This window comes from Danio rerio, chromosome 8 (assembly GCF_052040795.2).
Source record: "Danio rerio strain M-AB ecotype USA chromosome 8, GRCz13ab, whole genome shotgun sequence".
Classification (NCBI taxonomy): Eukaryota; Metazoa; Chordata; class Actinopteri; order Cypriniformes; family Danionidae; genus Danio; species Danio rerio.
The window spans coordinates 22,020,500-22,041,281 of record NC_141028.1 but is presented as its reverse complement, the minus strand read 5'-3'; the positions used below and the strand labels follow the sequence as shown (position 1 = coordinate 22,041,281).

The 20,782-nt window shown below is 33.7% G+C and overlaps 1 protein-coding gene across 3 annotated transcripts in view; it reads right to left on the bottom strand.

Annotated features, from left to right (window-relative positions):
• The window catches only part of acsbg2 (acyl-CoA synthetase bubblegum family member 2), a 51,749-nt gene that overhangs the window by 22,885 nt on the left and 8,082 nt on the right, over positions 1-20,782 (bottom strand). Inside the window, exons 1-3 of one of the 3 annotated variants that reach the window (XM_087262836.1) lie at positions 18,965-19,085; positions 2,722-2,857; positions 1,439-1,521 (exon numbers count right to left, since the gene is read on the bottom strand). In XM_087262836.1, coding sequence (XP_087118962.1) covers positions 1,439-1,521; positions 2,722-2,834 — 196 coding nt within the window. In that variant the 5' untranslated portion in view covers positions 2,835-2,857; positions 18,965-19,085. Of the gene's footprint in view, positions 1-1,438; positions 1,522-2,721; positions 2,858-11,372; positions 11,450-18,964; positions 19,086-20,782 lie in introns of those variants that run through there. The other 2 variants (NM_001126379.1, XM_087262835.1) reach the window with 2 other exon arrangements.

Here is a 20,782-nt window from a genome sequence, read left to right as displayed (position 1 = left end):
AAGGCCTGGGAAAGTACCTAAAAATGCCTGTATGAGAGAGAGTATTGGGCTATTCACACAGAATGCATCTAAAGACACAAAACGTATCAGGAATGATTAAAAAATGGCAACACTGTGCATCGGGATATAGATTTGTAAACAGAAATCTCTACGTTCTTCTGATTGGCCCACTGTTATCGAACTGATATTAAGGAGTAGTGCTGCATGGAAAGTTTACGTTTTTTAACTTGACAAGGCATCTTAAAAACACTAAGCTCAAGCACATAAGACGCAAGTCGCAAGCGTAATAGTCAGGCATGTCCATCAAACATGTGTTTATGTATAAAGACACTGGAAAAATATCACATTTGAATGGAAAGAGGCATTCTGTGTGAATGAGTCCGAAGTGAGTTTGTTGGTTAGGAAGAAAAATGAAAATTCCAAAAATGCTGTGTAATAACTGTTAAATAATAATTATGTCATTTTATAGACTGTTTATTTACAATTTTGTTGACAGTGAACCAGCTGAGGTGTCATTTTTCCAGCTTTGCCATGACAGCACAGTATCTTTCACGAGTTCACACTCAGATATTTGACTGGATAGAATATGTGTATTTGGCGAGCTGTGCGGGGAGAGGGCTCTGAGCTCGGGAAGACACCCTAACTCGTGTTATTCCCCTTATCTGGATTAAGAGAGATAGGGTCCAAGCGCAGTGTCTAGCTCGGCTCTCCAGAACGCTTCAGATTTAAATCGGTAACTGGTTTAATAGTGTGGAGTTGGGGTGGTGGAGGGACGCTGAAGTCAAGAGAAAACGGAGGTATGATGTGTTTGACTATTTATAGGTGTTTGCTCTTGAGCTGATTGGATAATGGAATGATTGTGTGTGATGATATAGCCTCGTCAAAGACTGATCGTGCTCCTCACGAAATTTGTTTATAAAACATCACATTGCGAACAGATTGAATAATACTAGATAATGTGCTGTCAGTGCGTTATTTGAGCAGAATTTGCTTTTCCAGTGTGCATGGTTAGATAAGTATATTAGTACATGAGCTGAATATTAAAATATTATGAAGTTTGACTGCAAGCTGCTCTTGCGCTTTGGTTGGTGCAGCAACAAATTGCTATTTTGTGGTACAAGCCATTGAAATGGGTTTCATAGCACAGCTCAACACTTTCCGTATCCAGTGTGAAAGGCACACTGCACACAGTGACTATGGCTGGAGGTAGAGTGTAACCAGCGCAGCATAACTTTTATTTTGGCTAATAATTTCAGATGATTTTATGAAAAATCAAAAATGCCACTTTTGGGCAGTAATTATTGACGGCCAAACATTTAGTGCATCCCTTATGTTTGTTTGCAGGACAGTGAGAAAATGTTCTAGAGTTTTAACCTGAGTGTTTTGAGAGTTGAAGTTGATTTGCGAGTGCTTGTAAAGTGAGAGCGTGTAATCTCACCTGATGTTGTGTGTGTGCTCTGTTCGGCTTTGGTGTTTGTCTGCACTTCTCTGGCACATGCAGATTCTTCCTCTGATGACTCACTGTGAAGAAATCAGGACAATTTAAGTAATAGCTTTTCCAGAAAAACTGCATTCTTTACTTTAGCTCTATCAGTCAGCCACGAGTATCACTTCACATGACTCTGGAGCCAAAAGGTTATATTTTGTTTCTTTAAGAAATGATTTTTTTATGCAAGGAAGTGTGCATTTGATTAATTAATTTTATCAAGTGTTAATTTAATTTCTAATGTTTCAAATATATTCTGTTATTTTCAATTGTTTTCAAGCATCCGTTTCCAAAAAAATCTGATATTTCTTGAGCATCAAATAAGCAACACTTAAAGATTATTTTACCTTTATGCAATATCTCATTATGTTCCAGCTATTTTACATTAAGGATTTTAGCATGTTTCACCAATTTAAATTTAGGAATTTAAGACCATTTTAAGATCATGAATGAAATATCAGACATATACAGGGCTAAATCCTAAGGACTTTTTAAAAATATCCCAGTTGGAAAAGATTTTCACTTGATCTTATAATGATTATAATTTAATATGTTTAATAATACAATAATAATAATAATAATATTTTAACAATAAAAATATAGGTCAGGTCTGTATCCTCAGCAATAATGGAGAATGTTTAAACAAATGTTACTGTAAGGAAAGTAATTAAAACATTATGGTAAATTAGGCTATTTTTAAATTTAAAAAATTATTAAGATGGATTGTTGGTGATTGTATGAGTGTTAATGATGAGATTGGGCAGCTATTCCTGAACAAAGAAAAAATTAAGACCTGTTAAAAAAAGATTTAAAACCTACAACACAATATTTCAGTAGATTTAAGACTTTTTAAGGTCTAAAATTTGGGTTTTGACACTTAGCTAATACATTTTAAGAATTGAAGACCCTGCAGATTCCCTGTACGTTTGAAAACAATGAAAAATGTAAGAAGGTAAATTTGTTTACACAACTCATGTTAATATTTTACGCTGTAATGAATCTTTATGCAATATATTATGATGGCATGTATCTTCATTCATGAACCTGGCATGGCATTTGCACAACCAGTTTTTGACACAATGACCACATTCCAACATGTCATCACTTATGTTTACAAACACAAGCTCATGTGACCTACATTTCATGACTGTAAAATATAAATTACCTGTGGGAATTTAGTTACCTATGCCTGACCAAGTAAAAAAGAAACAAAAGTGTACTGGACAGGGACTGACTTTGCTGTAGACTCTGCGGCAGCGTCTTCCAGAGAGGCGAGACTGTCTGCAGTTCCACAGGACTGAAGGAGGCTCTCATCTCCTGGATGCTCCATCACTACAGCTGTGGACATGGCCGTGGGTTCACACGCGGTCACTAATGAGAACAGATGCAGTGTTAGGAGTAGCACTCAAATGACATCCCCTTAATGCCTAATGTCAATATCTAGAGAGCAAGGTGACCTATAAATATATACAGTACTATTAATTGAATGACACAACATGCTAAGAGACATCAACTTAATAAATACATAATTAATAATATATTTAAAAACTGCCATTAAATGTTTATGTAATACATATAATCAAGATTCATTTACTATTGACATACTATTAATACAGTAGTGTCACAAGTACAATTGACATTCTGTAATGTCCAGCATCAATAGTTTTATTCAAGTTGTTTTTTTTTTTTGTGTCATGAGAGTGTGGAACTAAGACACACAAATTGGACTATACATGCAGTCTGACCAAATCTATAGTTTTTCAATAGACTTGGGCAACTTTTTTAGTCATAGGCATTGGCTGGTATAAGATTGTGACGGTATGATAACCTTTGATTAAAATATCAAGGTATCATGATGACTACTCTAAAATTAGTTATTTTTAAATGTCTGGGTAAAAAAAAACTTTTCCTCAGCTGAACACAATATATTTTATTTCAAGAAACATTTAAAATACTTTGGAACAATAGTTTTTGATGTGGAGGGTCTTTTTCTATTGGAGATACTGTTGCCCTAACAAAAATAAATAAAATAGTTGCAAAAAAAACATGTAAAAAAAAACACACACACACACACATAGACCGAATAGTATATCAGAAAGTTCTGGTGGTTTTAAAACCTTGACTTTTCCAAATCGCAGTAAACCTTGAAACCCAGTTATCGTTCCATGCCTACTGCAGGACCAGGTTTGACCAATGGGAGCAACAGAACATGACTTGGGTTATTTTGGAGTAGTTTACATTAACAAGCAGGCTTATTTTTTTAATCCAGACCTGGCAACTCTAAATAGAAGTTAACAATGGTAATACATACACAAGACGCAAAGTCAACCATCGCCATCTTATCCAGTTTTATGAACATCTGTAGTATCAGAAAACAATGTAAGTACTAGAAGGATGGAGATGTAATTAGATATAATAATCAGTGTCAGGTTATCATACCTTTAATCTAATCTAAAGTTAAATGGTTCACCCAAAAGTGAAACATTTACTAAACCTTTTCTTTTGTTAACCACAATAGAGGATATATTAAAGAATGTTGGAAACCTGTAACCACTGGCATCCAAAACAAATATGGAAGTCAATAGTCACAGGTTTCCAAAAGTCAATTTATCATGTGGTTTCAACAGAACAAAAATATAAATCAAGGCTGAGTAACTGATGACAGAATTCCATTTTTGGGGAAACTATCCCATGACTTGGCATGACAGTCACATGAACAAATCACAAAAACTCAAATCAGACAGGAGCATGGTCTTCCCCTTTCTTCCTCAGTTTTCTAAAATGAAAAGTATTTTTTCTTTTAATCAAAGAAGATTATTCACTATTATTATAATCAAGCTTTGGGAACAAGTTCTCCAAAATTTAATTAGTCTTCCTTCACTTCATTCTATCCAACCTTTTATAATAAATAGTCTCATTGAAAAACATTAAATGTCAATTGCTCTGGCAGACGACCACATCATTTAACAAAATGCCTTAGCATGACCCCGTCTCCTTATCTCTTAGAGTGGACTGGGCAGAAAAGAAACCCATAGCATGTCATGAAAGATACTGCTGCCTGCCCTCATATTATCGCCTGCCCTCTCCATACCAAAGCCTGACCCATGCACCTTTAGAGCAGCATGTTGTTTTTACATGCCGCTGGCGCTGCCATAAAAACACTGCCAGTGACGCTCCTGCCCTTCTGTCATGCGCTTACATGATGAGAACAATCAGAAATGGCCGGCGGACAAAAAAAAAACAGGTTTTCTGATGTATTCATTAAAGTGAAAGAGTCTGAAATAAAAACAGGGCATGGAAATTAAACAGAGATCTATTCTTTAGCCTCGTGCTTCATGACCTATTGCTCAGTGGTTTTAGTTTTGTTTTTAGGGGCTGTCATGGATGAGATTATGATGCTGGTGGTGAAGACATGTTTATGAATAAGACTTAAAAAGAAAGGAAAAGTGCTGTGGTAATAATGCTACAGGATCATGTCAACATAATGCTATTTTGAAATTAGGGCTGTGCGATACCGAAGAAAATTAAGAGAGCATGCTAAATAATGTGACATCTGATTTGCTGTTTGATATTTTTCAAAATGTTGCAAATTATTTCAGGGAAAAGCAGGCACCACTACAACTTCTGTAATTTGATCACATAAACATCATCTTCATTTGCTCCACTGGTATTGTTTTAAACAACCTGGAAACATTAAGAACAATCAGGTAGAGATGCACCAAAATGAAAATTCTGGGCAGAAACCTGAAAAACCTGGATGCACTTGGCCAAAAACTGAAAAGTATTTATAATAATGATTTATAAAAATAACTTAACTCAACTCAACTTAGCTCAACTTATTATACTGATTTCAAAAATCACAAGACAATAAAATAATCGCATTTATCAGTTGGTGCACAAGTATTTTGGCAAAAGCCAAAAATACATGGTATGGGTCAAAATTCTTGATTTTTATCTATAATATTAAGATTTGTTGTTGATTTGTTGGCTGTAAATATTGTTGAAAAAAAATCTGTCATCTTAATCCGCAAAATTCAGAAACAATTCAGAAAAAGTCCTGTGAAAATCTGGAGGCATTGACAAAGTTATTCTGGAGGGATTGACAAGTTTTTATCTTGGAAAAATATTGTCCTCTCCTAATAAACCACACATCAACATGAAATTTCATGTCAGTGCATTTTTTAAGTGAACTTTGTTTCACCAGGAAGCATGTTTGGCTCAAAATAGAATATTAAGCTATTTTGAACTTTGATCATGGCCCACATGCTCACTTTTGTGCTTCTATCCTGCATTTGCATAGTTTATTGAAAAAATTGGTTATGCAGCGCAGTGCTTTCAGCATCTGGTACGCAGTTGCAGTTCATCAAACTTGATAGTCTGGCTCAGCATAACCCTTTTTCAACTCATATTGACAGAAAATGCCATTTTGGTCAATAATTTTTGGTGGCCAAAAATTCGACACATCGACACAATCAGGTAAACAATCACAGAATGGAGTTACTTCTTTGCAATTGTATTGTTTTCTTAAAAGAATAGTTCACACAAATACAAAAATGTATTTATTCAGAATGTAAAAAAAAACAACGCCCATTGAATTTCTTGTCCTTTATTCAGAATATCTTGTTCAACAGAAGAACGAAATTTCTAAGTTTAGAACCACTTAAACGCGAGTATACGTGAGAATTTTTTTAACTATTCCCTTAAGGTGGCTTGAATGCTTAGTCATTTTTTAGCATACATTATGTTATGTTTGTACAATTCATTTTTATATTCCAAATCACTGTGATTTGCATATTTGAGATTTTAGAAATCGAAGATATATTAAAAAATGTGTTATATATATATATATATATATATATATATATATATATATATATATATATATATATATGTAATAAGATATATTGCACAGCCTTAATTAAATATACAATTTTAAATTCATTTAACTAAAGTAATTATAAATATCAACAACTGCTTCAATCAATAGATTCCTGCCATATTAAAAAAATGTAATAATAGCTGCACATTTCAAGAAAGAAAATCTAAATCTGAATGTTTTTACCCTAGTATAATAGCAAAAAAGTACCATAGTGTACTGTACAATATAAGGACATTTTCTGCAATAAACTGAAAACATAAATAAATAAAAGGTGTTTTTTTAATTTTTATTAAAGCTTTAGTGATAGTCTTTCAGGTTCATTTTTAAATCAATGCTGCCGTAGATCATCAGATCAATTCATTAATCTGCCAAAGTTCACCAGCCAGTTTAACAGCAGACGTGTCAACTCCAGTGAAGCTAAAACACTCAACAGTGATTTAGCCTCTTCCCTTTCCTCTTTTCCAATCCATTCACCTTGGCAACTTCCCTCCAGAGGCGACCTCAAGCACCCTCAGTAGGCGTCATGGCATGAGCTCTTCACAAACACCAGTCACTTCCAGCCCTGACCGAATCCTGCACGCCTTCAACAATGGTGCATACGTCAGCTCGCCTGATAACATCCTCACAAACAGAACCCCTTGTCTGGAAACTGAAGGCATGGCACTAAAAGGATCGAACTGGCTCATTTGCGATTTATGAAGTCACGTGACTTTGCATCTCATTGCTGGTTTGACTGATGTATATTGTGTCTTGTAGCTTGTGGGTGAAGACGAAGCCATTCAGAATCACAGAGCATTCCCAAGATTCCCTAATTTCCCTCACCACAGTATGAACTCATTTCAACTTATGTGGCATTTGAACTCAAGCATCATTTAAAAATCAGAATTTCAAATGCCTCGGCAAAACTAAAATATGTGAAATGGTATTTTCGTTTACATGTTCTTGCACTTGAACAAACAGGCTAAATATACTGTACTGTATGTTACATAATGTCTTTGAGGCAGAGTTGGTTACATCTAAACTGAAATTAAAGACAGTTCTTAAAGTGACGGCAACCTAATACACATCCACATATTATTTGTTGTCATGTTATTGGTTGTAATTCACTTATTTGTTTATTATAATCAACTTTTCAATTGCCTTTAGTAATTTTTCAACTTTATAAAAGTCTTCTGTAATACCAAAGTCCCTGTAAGGAAAGTAATTTAACTCGACAGCCATCTTTGAAATACCTCTCAGGCAGTATGCTGGGGCATTCGGAATGGGGAAAAATCCAATTCTCTAAAACTTTTAGCCAAGATTAAATTACATATTTTGAACCACCAATAAAATTAATCAACAACTGTCCCATAAGTTTAGTTTCTAAATGTTAAAATTGCCATATTTTCATGTTGCCCAAGCTAATGCGCATGCACACTCAATCCGCTTGTTAAGTGTGACGTCACACAAAGCGGCTTCCGGGTCCAAGCACTCTATTCAACTGAATGGGGGGACTCATGAAATGGCAATAATAAACATTTACAAAGCGATTTAATACTAAAAATCACGATCGCAGTATATATGTCCATGCCTAATATCCGATGGCCAGAAAGTGATTAATTTTTTTATAAATTGTTAAAATTTTGGTATTTGTTATGCAGCAAGCCATGAGATTGTTGTGTACACTATGATTTTATATAAAATTAACTTTAATGTGTGATAGGAATAAAACGTGATCATAAACGAAGGATTTCTCCACTCAAATGAATGGCGGCTTGGACCCGGAAACAGTATTACATACGTCACAAACACGTCACCACTTAACAAGCGGATAGGAACGTGATCACAACACCAACTTCATTTATGGCAGTGTTACACATTTTCATACTCTGGATAATGCTTCATCAGACCACGCTGCTCTTCTGAAGTAATTTACAACTTGGTCTTGATGGCGAATCTCCTCCAGAAATGACAGCGACTCTTTGTTTACAAGTTTATGGACATTTGATTAGTTGCTATCATGTGATATAGATTTAAAAGTACAGATTTCAAGCTTTATGTAGATATATCTTTTATGTATTATTATATCTTATGGATTTCTTATGAAGCAAGTATTCGCTGAGATTCCACTGTGTTTGTTTAGCAACACACTGTCGTTAAAGCACACGTCTGGTCCGAGCTTCTCCGTCAGTCTATATCGATCGCTGATTAGCTCCTGTAAAAGTAGGCAGGGCTTCATTCGCCATATTGAGCGTTAAACTTTTCCTCATTCAAAACTATACAAGTGACATGTCTTGTGTATTCTAGAGTCTTTAGTAATACTGAAATTGGAATTAAAATTGCAGAATGCAAATGTAAGAATGCAAACAGCAAATGTTTGTATTCTCTCCATTTAGCTATTTTTTTCTGGACTAGCGGCTAGAAATTTTGGCAGGGCTAGTAACAACTCCTCAACATTGAGCTATGCTTTAGGTTTTTTACTCTTGCAAATGGAGAAATTAAGACATAGTATATAGTATAAACACTGTCATTGCATTTACTGCTGTGGCAGTACTTCTTATGCTATTGACGATGGAACGGAGTCTTAATATTTGAGGTTACGTCTAGATATGAGAAATTCTAGCATTGTTACAACACAGTTATGAACTTGATTAGCCTTTTATGTGGAATTCGAACTGAAGCAACCTTTGAACACCTGAATTACAAAGCCTAAATTTAGTGATTTACATCCTTATCTAGAACTACACATCCACATTCCACCAGTTTTTTGGGGCTTTTCAGATCTTTATCTTATCCTAATCATTTCTAAGCTGTGAGATGATGGTCATGATGACAAAGGCCTTCTTCACTCGATGGAAATTTACTTTTACTGGCTACAGTAACAGTGGAAATTAAAGAATTATGGGGGTGCAAGAAGAGGGATGCTTCTTTGGTTGAAATTTCAGCCTTCGTCTAACATCTTTCACATCTCGAAATGTTTATATTTCTCGAAAAGAGAATTGTGGTCCTTGCGGATTCCAGTAGTCCTGTACTTTCCACTCTGGCACTACTGAGGGACTTTCTGTCAACAGCCCTGATGAATTTGCATCAGGAAGAGATGTGGCTTAATTTAGATATGTACTACTGTTCAAATATTTGAGTTCTGTACATTTTGCTTTATATTATTTTTAGTGCTGGGCAAAGATTAATCATGATGAATCGCATCCAAGATAAAAGTTTGTATACACATAATTTTTTTGGGTGTATTGTGTGTATTTATTATGTATATTTAAATACATGCATGCATGTGTTTGAGAAAATGTTTATATTTAAATATAAAATATATATGTCACAATTTTTATATAAATTAAAAATTTATATAAATGTAAATATTTTTGTTTTGCATATACAAGTGTATATTATATATACAGTGCTCAACATAATTGAGCACACCCCATTTTGAAAATGAATATTTGTATGCATTTCTCAGTGAATATAGGCAATGTAGTTTGGTGCATTTAAACAAATTTATTAAGCAGATATATTTATTAAAAAATCATTTTAGTCACCAAACATATTTAGAAATTATGAGATAATACAATTAAATTTAAGCAAAATATTGCAAAAAAAAAAAAAAAATTACAACCTACAAAATTTAAACCAAATTTTTCATTTTTTTGCTTCTCATGATTTGTTCTTCTGTATAAATTTGTATTTAATATTTTTCCATAATATTTTTAGTGTACTAGTGTGTGTGTGTGTGTGTGTATATATATATATATATATATATATATATATATATATAATTTATTTATTTATTTATTTATTTATTTTTATTGTTTTGATCTGATTAATTGTGATTGATATTTGCCCAGCACTAATTATATTCATTAAACTGATATTATAATTAATCAAAATGTCATTATAGTTATTTAAGTCACCTGCTGAAATATATTAGAAGACTGGGTGATGATGTTGAAAATTCAGCTTTTTATATATGGATTTACAATTTAAAATGGATAAAAACTGAAAACACTTACTTTAATATATCTCATTCACAATATTATTATTGTTCTGTATTTTTTTTATAATAAACAATCTTTTTTATGACCAAAAGATACTTCAAGCATTTACAATCGTACAGACATTGCATTATTAAATGGTACTACCTATGTATCTCTATCTCTAGCCTTACTGCTGAACAAGTAAGGACACACTCAAATGTATGATTCACTAACAGCACAGTACATGACTCACTAAAATATGATGATCTGAACATCTTGATGATCTGAGTTCTGTCTTGATATACTGTCAAAAAGATATAAACCTTAAGCTCTGTTTCCAAATCATAATGGATGATACTAAATGTGTTTAAAAAAATCTAAAAAATTTGTAAACATTGAATCTGCGCACAAGACTGTCATCTGCCCCACAGAATGATGGGAAAATCTGTCCACAGCACGCATGTTACCATTCCCTGTGTATACACATCAGCCACACCTCAAACACCACCAACATCCTGTCATTTAGAGTTGATGCTCCTGCTCTCCATCTCAGTCCATGATAACATACAGTGATCAACAGGAGAATAATAAGGATGGGGGGGGGGTTACACAGCAGATGCTGGCAGCAACTGACGGCCACGATCAGCCCCCACCCGAAAAATTACCATCTGTATACAGCTATGGAAAGCTGAAATCCCTCTCGCAATAACAGGAGGAACTTTCCATTGCTCATTTAAAAAGAGAACCTATCTGTGTGTGAGGAACACATGCATGCAAATGCTCACTGAAACCCAATCATTCATATGCTAGAATCATCTCACCCAGCACAAACAGGACCACGCCTCTGATATAATATAATATCATCATTAATATCATTTAAACTCAAATCCATTATCAACATAAACACATAAAACACTGATGACCACATACACAAATCTGTTGCTTAAAATACATCTTAAACTCCCAGCTTGTGAGATCACCCATATCAACTGCAAATGCTATTAAATCATCACCTCACACATTAAATACAAAAACACAAACTTACAGTGCATCGTCACGGATGAAAAACGCTGCCTTGTCTTTGGCTTTTCCGAATCAAGAGGTTTTAAAATGCCAGCTTCCTTATCGTCAGACTTCAAAATGATGGCGGCTTTCTCACACCCTACAACTGTGCATGTAGTACATTCATTTTCAAACAGAGAGGCTTTCCCCTCCTCCAAAAACCACACCCTCCACGACAGCAGAATCCTCAAAACCCCCCCAGAAACACATTCGTGCTCCGATTGGCTAAAATCACTCACACCACAAGACTCATCCTCCATATATGGGCATACCAGCCCACTGAAGGAGAGAGGAAGGGGAGGGGCCAAAAAACACACGCACCACTGACACTCTCATACATACTAACCAGTGCAGATGCTGGGAGGTTATTACAGTGCAACCTTGAGTGATATATCAGCCTAGAAAAAGCCAGCACAGCTGCACTGACATCAGGCGATAGACATGTAACCCACCAACACACATCTGTCCCATTTATACGCTGGGGTAATAAGAGCATTTTGTGCTGGCTTGCATCTGCATAATGCAATTCTGTAATAATTAACAGCCTCCTTTGCATGAGCAGACATAGATGATGCTGACCTGCTAAAGTTTATCTGATCTAACCAAAAACCAAAGCGCATGTGTGGAAAGAGATGCTAAAACGAGCTGTTCTCAAACAAGAAATGCAAAGAGAGCAGTTGGTAAATGTTTATATGTTGTGTAAGGGGCAGAAAGGTAACAGAACTAGGTTTGACTAAACCCATGGATGGCCTAATTTTAGATTAGCTAACAGATGATTTGAATACCTAAAACTGCATGCGACCGACAGCTCTAGCGTTCTTGTATTTCTGGTTTGCTTGTTCAGTGGTAGGATGTCATTTCTGAGAAGGAAGATATAAGGTGATGCTGTGTTATTCTGACGTGGGAACTTGTGGCACAGCACAAAAACTTTTTCACATTGAATTGTTCAAAAGTGACCATCTTATGATGTTCCTTTTCCAATGGTGTTGTTAAATAAAAAAAAAAAATTATATATGTAATATGTCGTACAGCATAATATTTTTCTGACACACACACATAAATATATATATATATATATATATATATATATATATATATATATATATATATATATATAAATATATATATATATATATATATATATATATATATATATAAATATATATATATATATATATATATATATATATATATATATATATATATATATATATATATATATATAAATATATATATATATATATATATATATATATAAATATATATATATATATATATATATATATATATATATAAATATATATAAATATATAAATATATATATATATATATATATATATATATATATATATATATATATATATATATATATATATATATATATATATATATAATGTCAGAAAAATATTATGCTGCACGACATTTTTATTGCACTGATAATAAAATATCTAAATAAAAATTGTTTCTTGGGCAGTGAATTAGCATGTTATTTCCAGACTGAAACATTGATTCTAGAAAAAAAAATTACTCATTAATTTATTTATTTTTACCTCTCAAGGGTTGGGAGCTCGCAATATAAGGGTTATCTCAAGCCAGGAAACCTCCAAGAGGCGATTGCGATGGTAACCAAAAGGCAGAGAAGCAATCATAAATTCAGTCTAAAGAAAATATTTATAGTTATTCAAGTCATCTGGTGATATGTTGAAGACTGGTTGCACGGTTTACCGGCTATGGTAGTATCACGATACTATGGCTCCAAAATACGGGTGCTGCCACTGTAGTTTGTAAATCATCACAAATGGTTTATCTACAATAGATAATGTTGCATGTGGAAAAGTCACTAAAATGTTCACACGTTTGTGCAACAATAGACTAGTTTATTTTAATAGTCTGTGGGGCCCTTTAAGGTTGCAAAACTGTGTAAAATTCACACCTTTTAAGGTAGCCTATTGCACGTTTTCTAACACTGCAGTTCGAACGAACATCTGAATCGCTTCATTTCTGTTTCTTTTAATATGATTTATTAACTACAACAACTGCGACAATCTCTTAAAAAGAACAACTCACAAAGTGAAATTTTGAATAACTTTGGATTTATACCTGATAAGAAAAACCCAAAATAGCAACAGGAAACTATTTTTGACCACTTCATTATAGCCTTTTGTAACAAATTTCATTTGGTATAATTGGTATCTTTATTCAAATGTATTTTTGTTGGTCAGTAGAATGAGGTCATGTGTGGTGCAAATAATACTTTTTGCCTAAAGGAAATTATGAATTTAATTCAAGTAGGCCTTTTATAACATAAAATAGATTATTTCTGACAATTTACTTTATTATGTGAGTTATGAAATACAGTATTGCAATACTTGGTACCATGATACTTCAGCTAGTATAGTATCGTAAGATAAATTAATAGTGTCGCGGCAACACTAGACTGGAGTCAATTTCAGCTATTTACATCCTAGGAACTACAATTTTAAATGCATCAAAACAGTAAACATAACCCCAAATTAAGACTGTTACTTTGAGAGACTGTTTTACTGTATTTTGTTATAATAAACAGTCTTTTTTAGACTGAAAAAGACCAAATAAGATAAAGAGATTAAATTATTGAATAGTACTACAAATGTGTCTTTATCTTCTTATAAAAATAAATAATTTCTCAGCCATAAATCTGATGAACAAGTAAGGACACACTCAAAGGTATGAATTACTAAAAACACTAAGTTTCTGATAGTAATAATAGTAATAAGTTCCCTCATTTCCCTCATTGAAGACAATTTATTTTTATTTTAACAAACATTTATAATATTTTGTAACAGTAAACATGTCAGGCTAAATAATTAAAATAAATCATTGACTTCTGCTCTCTTCATTAGTTTCAAAAACACAGATTTCTTTATAACGCAAAAAAAAAAATACTAAAAAAACTTACATATACCTTGGGAACGGTATAACAGAACATTTTAGCGGTAATAAAACCATGACTTTTACAAACCGCAGTAAACCTTGAAACCGGTTATCATCCCAAGCCTGACCACAAGTTCTTGAAATACTGTGAAGATGATATAAATTTTAAGCTCAGATTTCAAATCATTACTGATAATACTAAATAAATGCATTTACAATTTCCAGATCTAGGAATACATTATATAAAATATTTACATACAAAACAGTTATTTGAAATTTTTCAAATATTTAACTTGTTTATTAACTTTTACTCAAGTTCTGATCAAATAAATGTAGCCTCGGTAAGTTCTTTTCTAACCTCACTGTGAAAAGATGCTAAATACATGTGAAGAGCAGCCTTCTGACCTAAAGGTTATTTTACATTTAGCACAAACATGTCGAAGCTACATGTATCCACCAGCTGTATATTTTAAATTAAGAATTAAGTTTGAAAATTGGTACTCCGGCAAAAATAAATAAATAAATAAATAAATAAATAAATAAATAAATAAAAAATAATAATAATAATTGCATCAACAAAAAAAATTTAGGTTGATATAATTTAAAGGTGTAGTGTGTATATTTATTATGTATATATATATATAAATGTTTATGTATATATAAAATGTTAATTCATATTTAGATATAACATATTCATGTATATGATGAATTTATATAGATAAATTTAACTATGTAACAAAATATTTTTTTGTAGTTTTGTTTCTATGTAGGTGTATCACATATGCATGATGAAAAAATATATATGTACAGTGCTCAGCATAATTGAGCACACCCCATTTTGCAAATGAATATTTTTATTAATCTATCAGTAAATATAGGTAATGTATATTGGTGCATTTAAACAAAAAATATATATTAAACAGATATATTTATTAAAATAATATTTTAGTCACCAAACATATTTAGAAATTGAAAGATAAAACAATTAAATTCAAGCAAAATATTGCAAACAAAATTACAACCTACAAATTTTTAACTAAATTTTCACAATTTTTTGTTTTTCTTGAATTTTGCTATTTTTGTTTAATATTTTTCTATAACATAATTTTTTGTGTACTAATTTTGGACTGCTATCATAAGTTATTTTGTCAGATTAGCGCCAGATTTGGCTTCAGTACTGACTTATATAATGTATTTGCACAAATATAATATTGTATAGCTTTCCTACTCATTCCTTAAATGAGTAAGGGGTGCAATCATATATGCTGAGTAATAAATAAACGGTATATAAATAAACAACATATACATATCTGTGTGTGTATTGTAAATATATATATTATATGTAAAAATAAACTTTTCTTCTGGATGTCATTAAATGATGATTAATCTTTGGTCCAGCATTACATTTAATATAAACGTATGTCATGTGACATTTTGACTAATATAATGCAGCTTTTTTTCAGCCTGATTTTCATCAGTATTCCATGACTTGTTTCCCAGTTTCACTTAAAAGAACAGGAAATTTCTCCTTCAGCATACAGAAACAGGAAAAGTGCAGTTTCCTTTGAAACAGGAAAACACACACTGACATCACAATCCCTCCTCAACAATCCAGGCAAATCAAGAAACATGGTCAAAAATGCATTTTAAAATCGAGATTTCTTTCACCAAGGCTACTGAGCAATCTAAACATGATTATGTTGCAGTTAAATCTACACCAGCTGTAACTGTTTGCAAGTGTTATTTACACATTTACTAAAGGAGTGCTTTCAGATCCTGATAACACAACCGTCTATATGGTTTATTACCCTGTGTTTACTAATACAGAACACAGCAATATTTCTGTTGAATTACCAAACCGAATTTTCGTAACTCTAGATACTTGGAATATATTTCATAACTGGACATTAGTGGTTTTTCATTGGTGGACACATAAAATGTGTTTCCAATTAATCTTTTGAAATAAAATAAAAAACATATTTGCCTTGAGATTTTGACATAAGGTGTCATTGTACTAAAAATCACAACTTTCTTGCTAGTCCAAAGACAACTTGTAATGAAACGAAGTTGCCAAAACAGCTAGTTTAGGATTTGTTCTAAGTATGACACACTCAAAAAATAATGTTTTTTAAACTACTTACCAGAGGTGTGGACTCGAGTCATGTGACTTGGACTCGAGTCAGACTCGAGTCATGAATTTGATGACTTTAGACTCGACTTGACAAAATATAAAAAGACTTGCAACTCGACTTGGACTTGAACATAAATGACTTGGACTTTGACTAGGACTTGCCCCTATTGACTTGTAAAGACTTGCTGCTTCCCATGAAAAGCCCAACGATAAAAAAGTATGTTGACATAGACCGCTCTCTCTCTCTCCCCGTTTAAGTGTGCGTGTGTGTGACAGCATGCGCGCGCGTGTGTGAGCATGCGCGCTTTCGGCATGACGTCCAATCGAAGCACGGTAGATTGTTTTGATTCGACAGTATCCAACGTGACTACTATGAGGCGCCGGAGTGGACAAAAGTCAAGCGAACGCAGAGAGAATTTGAATTTGAACTTGAGATCGAGCCAATACTCGCGTGCCAATACTCGCTCTCTCTCTCTCTCTCTCTCTCACATACAACATACACCTCTCTCTCTCTCTCTCTCTCGTGCATTCAGTCTCTTTGCGTTCGCTTGACTTTTGTTTACGATGGCGTCTCATACCTTTAGTGCTTTTGCTCTCACGGGATCCTCCTGTAAAACTGACCCTTCGCTAAGCCACGCCCAAAAACCGCCACCCACCAATCGCGGCTTACCAATCGTAGCTACGGGCAGAGGCTCTGTCAAGCTTTCGAGCGAGGGAAACAAGCCAAATCGTTGCGCAATTGGATTGTGAAAATCTGACACCCGCTATCCTAAAAGTTTGGACTGGGTGGTGGGATTTTTTCCCTTTTCAAAACCAAAGCCCAAGAGGAGAAATGCCAGCGCGGATCAAGCTGTGTGAGGGGCGGTAAAGGAGTTAAGCTAAGTTGGTTTTGTTTTCGATATTCACATTCAATGATAGGTGGCAATAACTCACACTCCTCTTATCCTAAACAGATCTAAACTGTGTTTCTTTAAAAAAAATAATAAAAAAAAACAAAGCAGGTTATGCTTCCCAGCGGTCTTTTTCTTTTTTTCCACTCGATATTATGAGCCAGGGCTCGACAATAAGGACTGCCCGATGGCCCGGGGCGGCAGGCACTTTTTTCCAGGGGTTTCAGTACAGCGTAACCGCTACTACGTCATCGGGTGGGCGTGGCCTATCTGTGAATTTGCATAGGTCACGGATCATGCGCAGATTGTGAAAACAGCCGTTAGATTCAGATACCTGTACGTATTCGCAGGGGTTTCGTGTCCAATACCTTTTATATGCAGTACTAAATAGCTGTCCTGATCGCAGGTGTTTCATGTGAAGTCAGTGTATGTTATATTAAACAAATTAACTTAAGATACCTCTCAGATTACATTAATACTGTTATAACTTAAGATACCTGTCCCGATCCCAGGGCTTTTGTGTCAAATACTTTATATATCATATACAGTAACATCAGATACCTGTCCTGATCTCAGGGGTTTCATGTATAATTACTTTCATATTAGTTAACATCAGATACCTCTCCTGATCCCAGGAGTTTCATGTATGATCACTTTTATATTATATACATTAACATCAGATACCTGTCCTGATACCAGGTGTTTCATGTATGATCACTTTTATATACAGTAACATCAGATACCTGTCCTGATCCCAGGGGTTCCATGTATGATCACTTTTATATTATACACATTAACATCAGATACCTGTCCTGATCTCAGGGGTTTCATGTATGATCACTTTTATATTATATATATTAACATCAGATACCTGTCCTGATCCCAGGGGTTCCATGTATGATCACTTTTATATTATATACAGTAACATCAGATACCTGTCCTGATCTCAGGGGTTTCATGTATGATCACTTTTATATTATATACATTAACATCAGATACCTGTCCTGATCCCAGGGGTTACATGTATGATCACTTTTATATTATATACATTAACATCAGATACCTGTCCTGATCTCAGGGGTTTCATGTATGATCACTTTTATATTATATATATTAACATCAGATACCTGTCCTGATCCCAGGGGTTCCATGTATGATCACTTTTATATTATATACAGTAACATCAGATACCTGTCCTGATCCCAGGGGTTCCATGTATGATCACTTTTATATTATATACATTAACATCAGATACCTGTCCTGATCCCAGGGGTTGTATGATCACTTTTATATTAGTTAACATCAGATACCTGTCCTGATCCCAGGTGTTTTGTGTATGATAACTTTAAATAAAAATAGAAAATAAATATGAGTTATGTAAATTAACTAAGATCGAGAAAGAAAAATTAACCACGATTTATTACAGAAAATGTGGTATTTATTTGTTTAAACATGACTGAATACCATATTTTAAACTACAAAAACACGGTTAATCTTACCACAACCATTATTATTTGGTTTAAAATGGAAGTACAAAAGCCCAGAGACAGTAAAACGGAGTAATACGGATTAAAACGAGGTCAGCTGTTTTTGCTAATGAAATCTTTAAAATATAACATTATAAAAACAAAAAAAAATAACCTGTATGATTGTTTTTTTCCTTCGTTATCCACCGCGGTAGGTTCTTCCATAATCATCCTGTTTGAAATGACCGCGCTAAAAAAGAACCTGTACTGCGCATGATCGGTGACCTCTCAGTATTGTTTTTTTTTTTTAAGGGGGCGTTTCCCAAACACCGACCGAGCCACGCCCATTTTACGTCGTGGTAATGAAACCCCTGGAATTTAGTGCATGCCGGCCCGGGGCCAGCGTGCGAGACACTCGGGCCAGTGTACAAAATGTTACTGGCTCGATCGGGCCAGCTGCTGCCTTTTTGCCTGCCAGATCGAGCCAGAGCTGCGTGCTGCGACTGTCTGTCAATTGTGTGCTAATACAATCTTACGGTGCTTTCACACATAGACGTTTGTTTCGGAATCTGTCTCGTTTCACCCGTTAGCGCGTTTTTTTAGCATATATCCAGCAGTTGCGCTCGCTTCCGTGCCAAATCAATCAGTCCAAGATCGCCTGAATGAGACGCGGTCTCTGTCCTATTGAGCGTATCGATTGTAGCGAGAAAACAAAACAATGCAACGAACTAACGACCCAGGCTATATCACAGTGTACTATGATCGTGTAATAGCCATATATACGGCTATATGAAGAGGGAATGATGAGCAGGGCGAGATGTCATTCTTACCGGTAAATGCGAAAGTGAAAGCATGCTGAAATATTACCGAGAGCTGTTTGTCCAGCCTGATTTCGGTTTATCCGTCAGGAAAATTGACCGAAATTACTATCTGTTAATTTTTCCATATTTTAATCGTATAATAGGCCTATGTTGTATTAGGCCTGTTGTTTTGTTCATTTCCGCACTGACAGCTCGAAAGAAAGATCCACATTGATCTGATGCAGTCTCGGTTCATCTGCTATGTCTCTCTATAATTTAAGCCTAAAATACAGAATTATAGTCAACGTTTCTTTAATAGATTGATTAATTCAATTGATCGATTTCTACAAAACCTGACAATTGAAATGAGGCTCTGTATATATGAGAAAGTCTGACCTCGATTTGTATTTGGTGACGATGTCTGTGGGTTGTTAAAATTAAAGTGCACATTTTCACTTATAAAATATTCTATACACAATACACAAAAGTTTGGGGTCAGTGTGATTAAATATGTTAAAACAAGCTTCTTCTGCTCACCAGGGCTGCAATTATTTCATCATAAATACAAATTGTGAAATGTTGCACTATAAAATAACTGTTCAAAAGTAGTTTATCATTTAATTTATTCATTTATTCCAGTGATTTTAAAGATGAGATTTCAGCTTCATTACTCCAGTCACATGATCCTTCAGAAATCACTAATATTAATTATTATTATATTTATTAATGTAAATAGTTATAAAATCAATAATGTCTGGAGTAATTATTTTATTTGAAACTAAATACAATAACAAAGCAGTTATTTAAAATTTTAATAAATATTTAACAATTACACCTTTTTTACATTTATAAATATAGCCTTGATGAACTGAATAGTTTTCCTTAAACATTTTAAAAATTACCGTAAATATATATACAGATTTATTAGCCCCCTTTTGTTTTTTGTTTTTTGTTTTTAAAATATTTCCTAAATGATGTTTAACAAAGCAAAGAAATGTTGATATTTTGTCTGATAATATTTTTTCCTCTGAACAAAATCTTATTTGTTTTATTTTGGCTAGAATAAAAACATTTTTTTAACCATTTTAAGGTCAAATTTATTAGCCTCTTAAGCTAATTGTTTTTCAGACTGTCTACAGAACAAACCATCATTATACAATAACTAGCCTAATTACCCTAACCTGCCTAGTTAA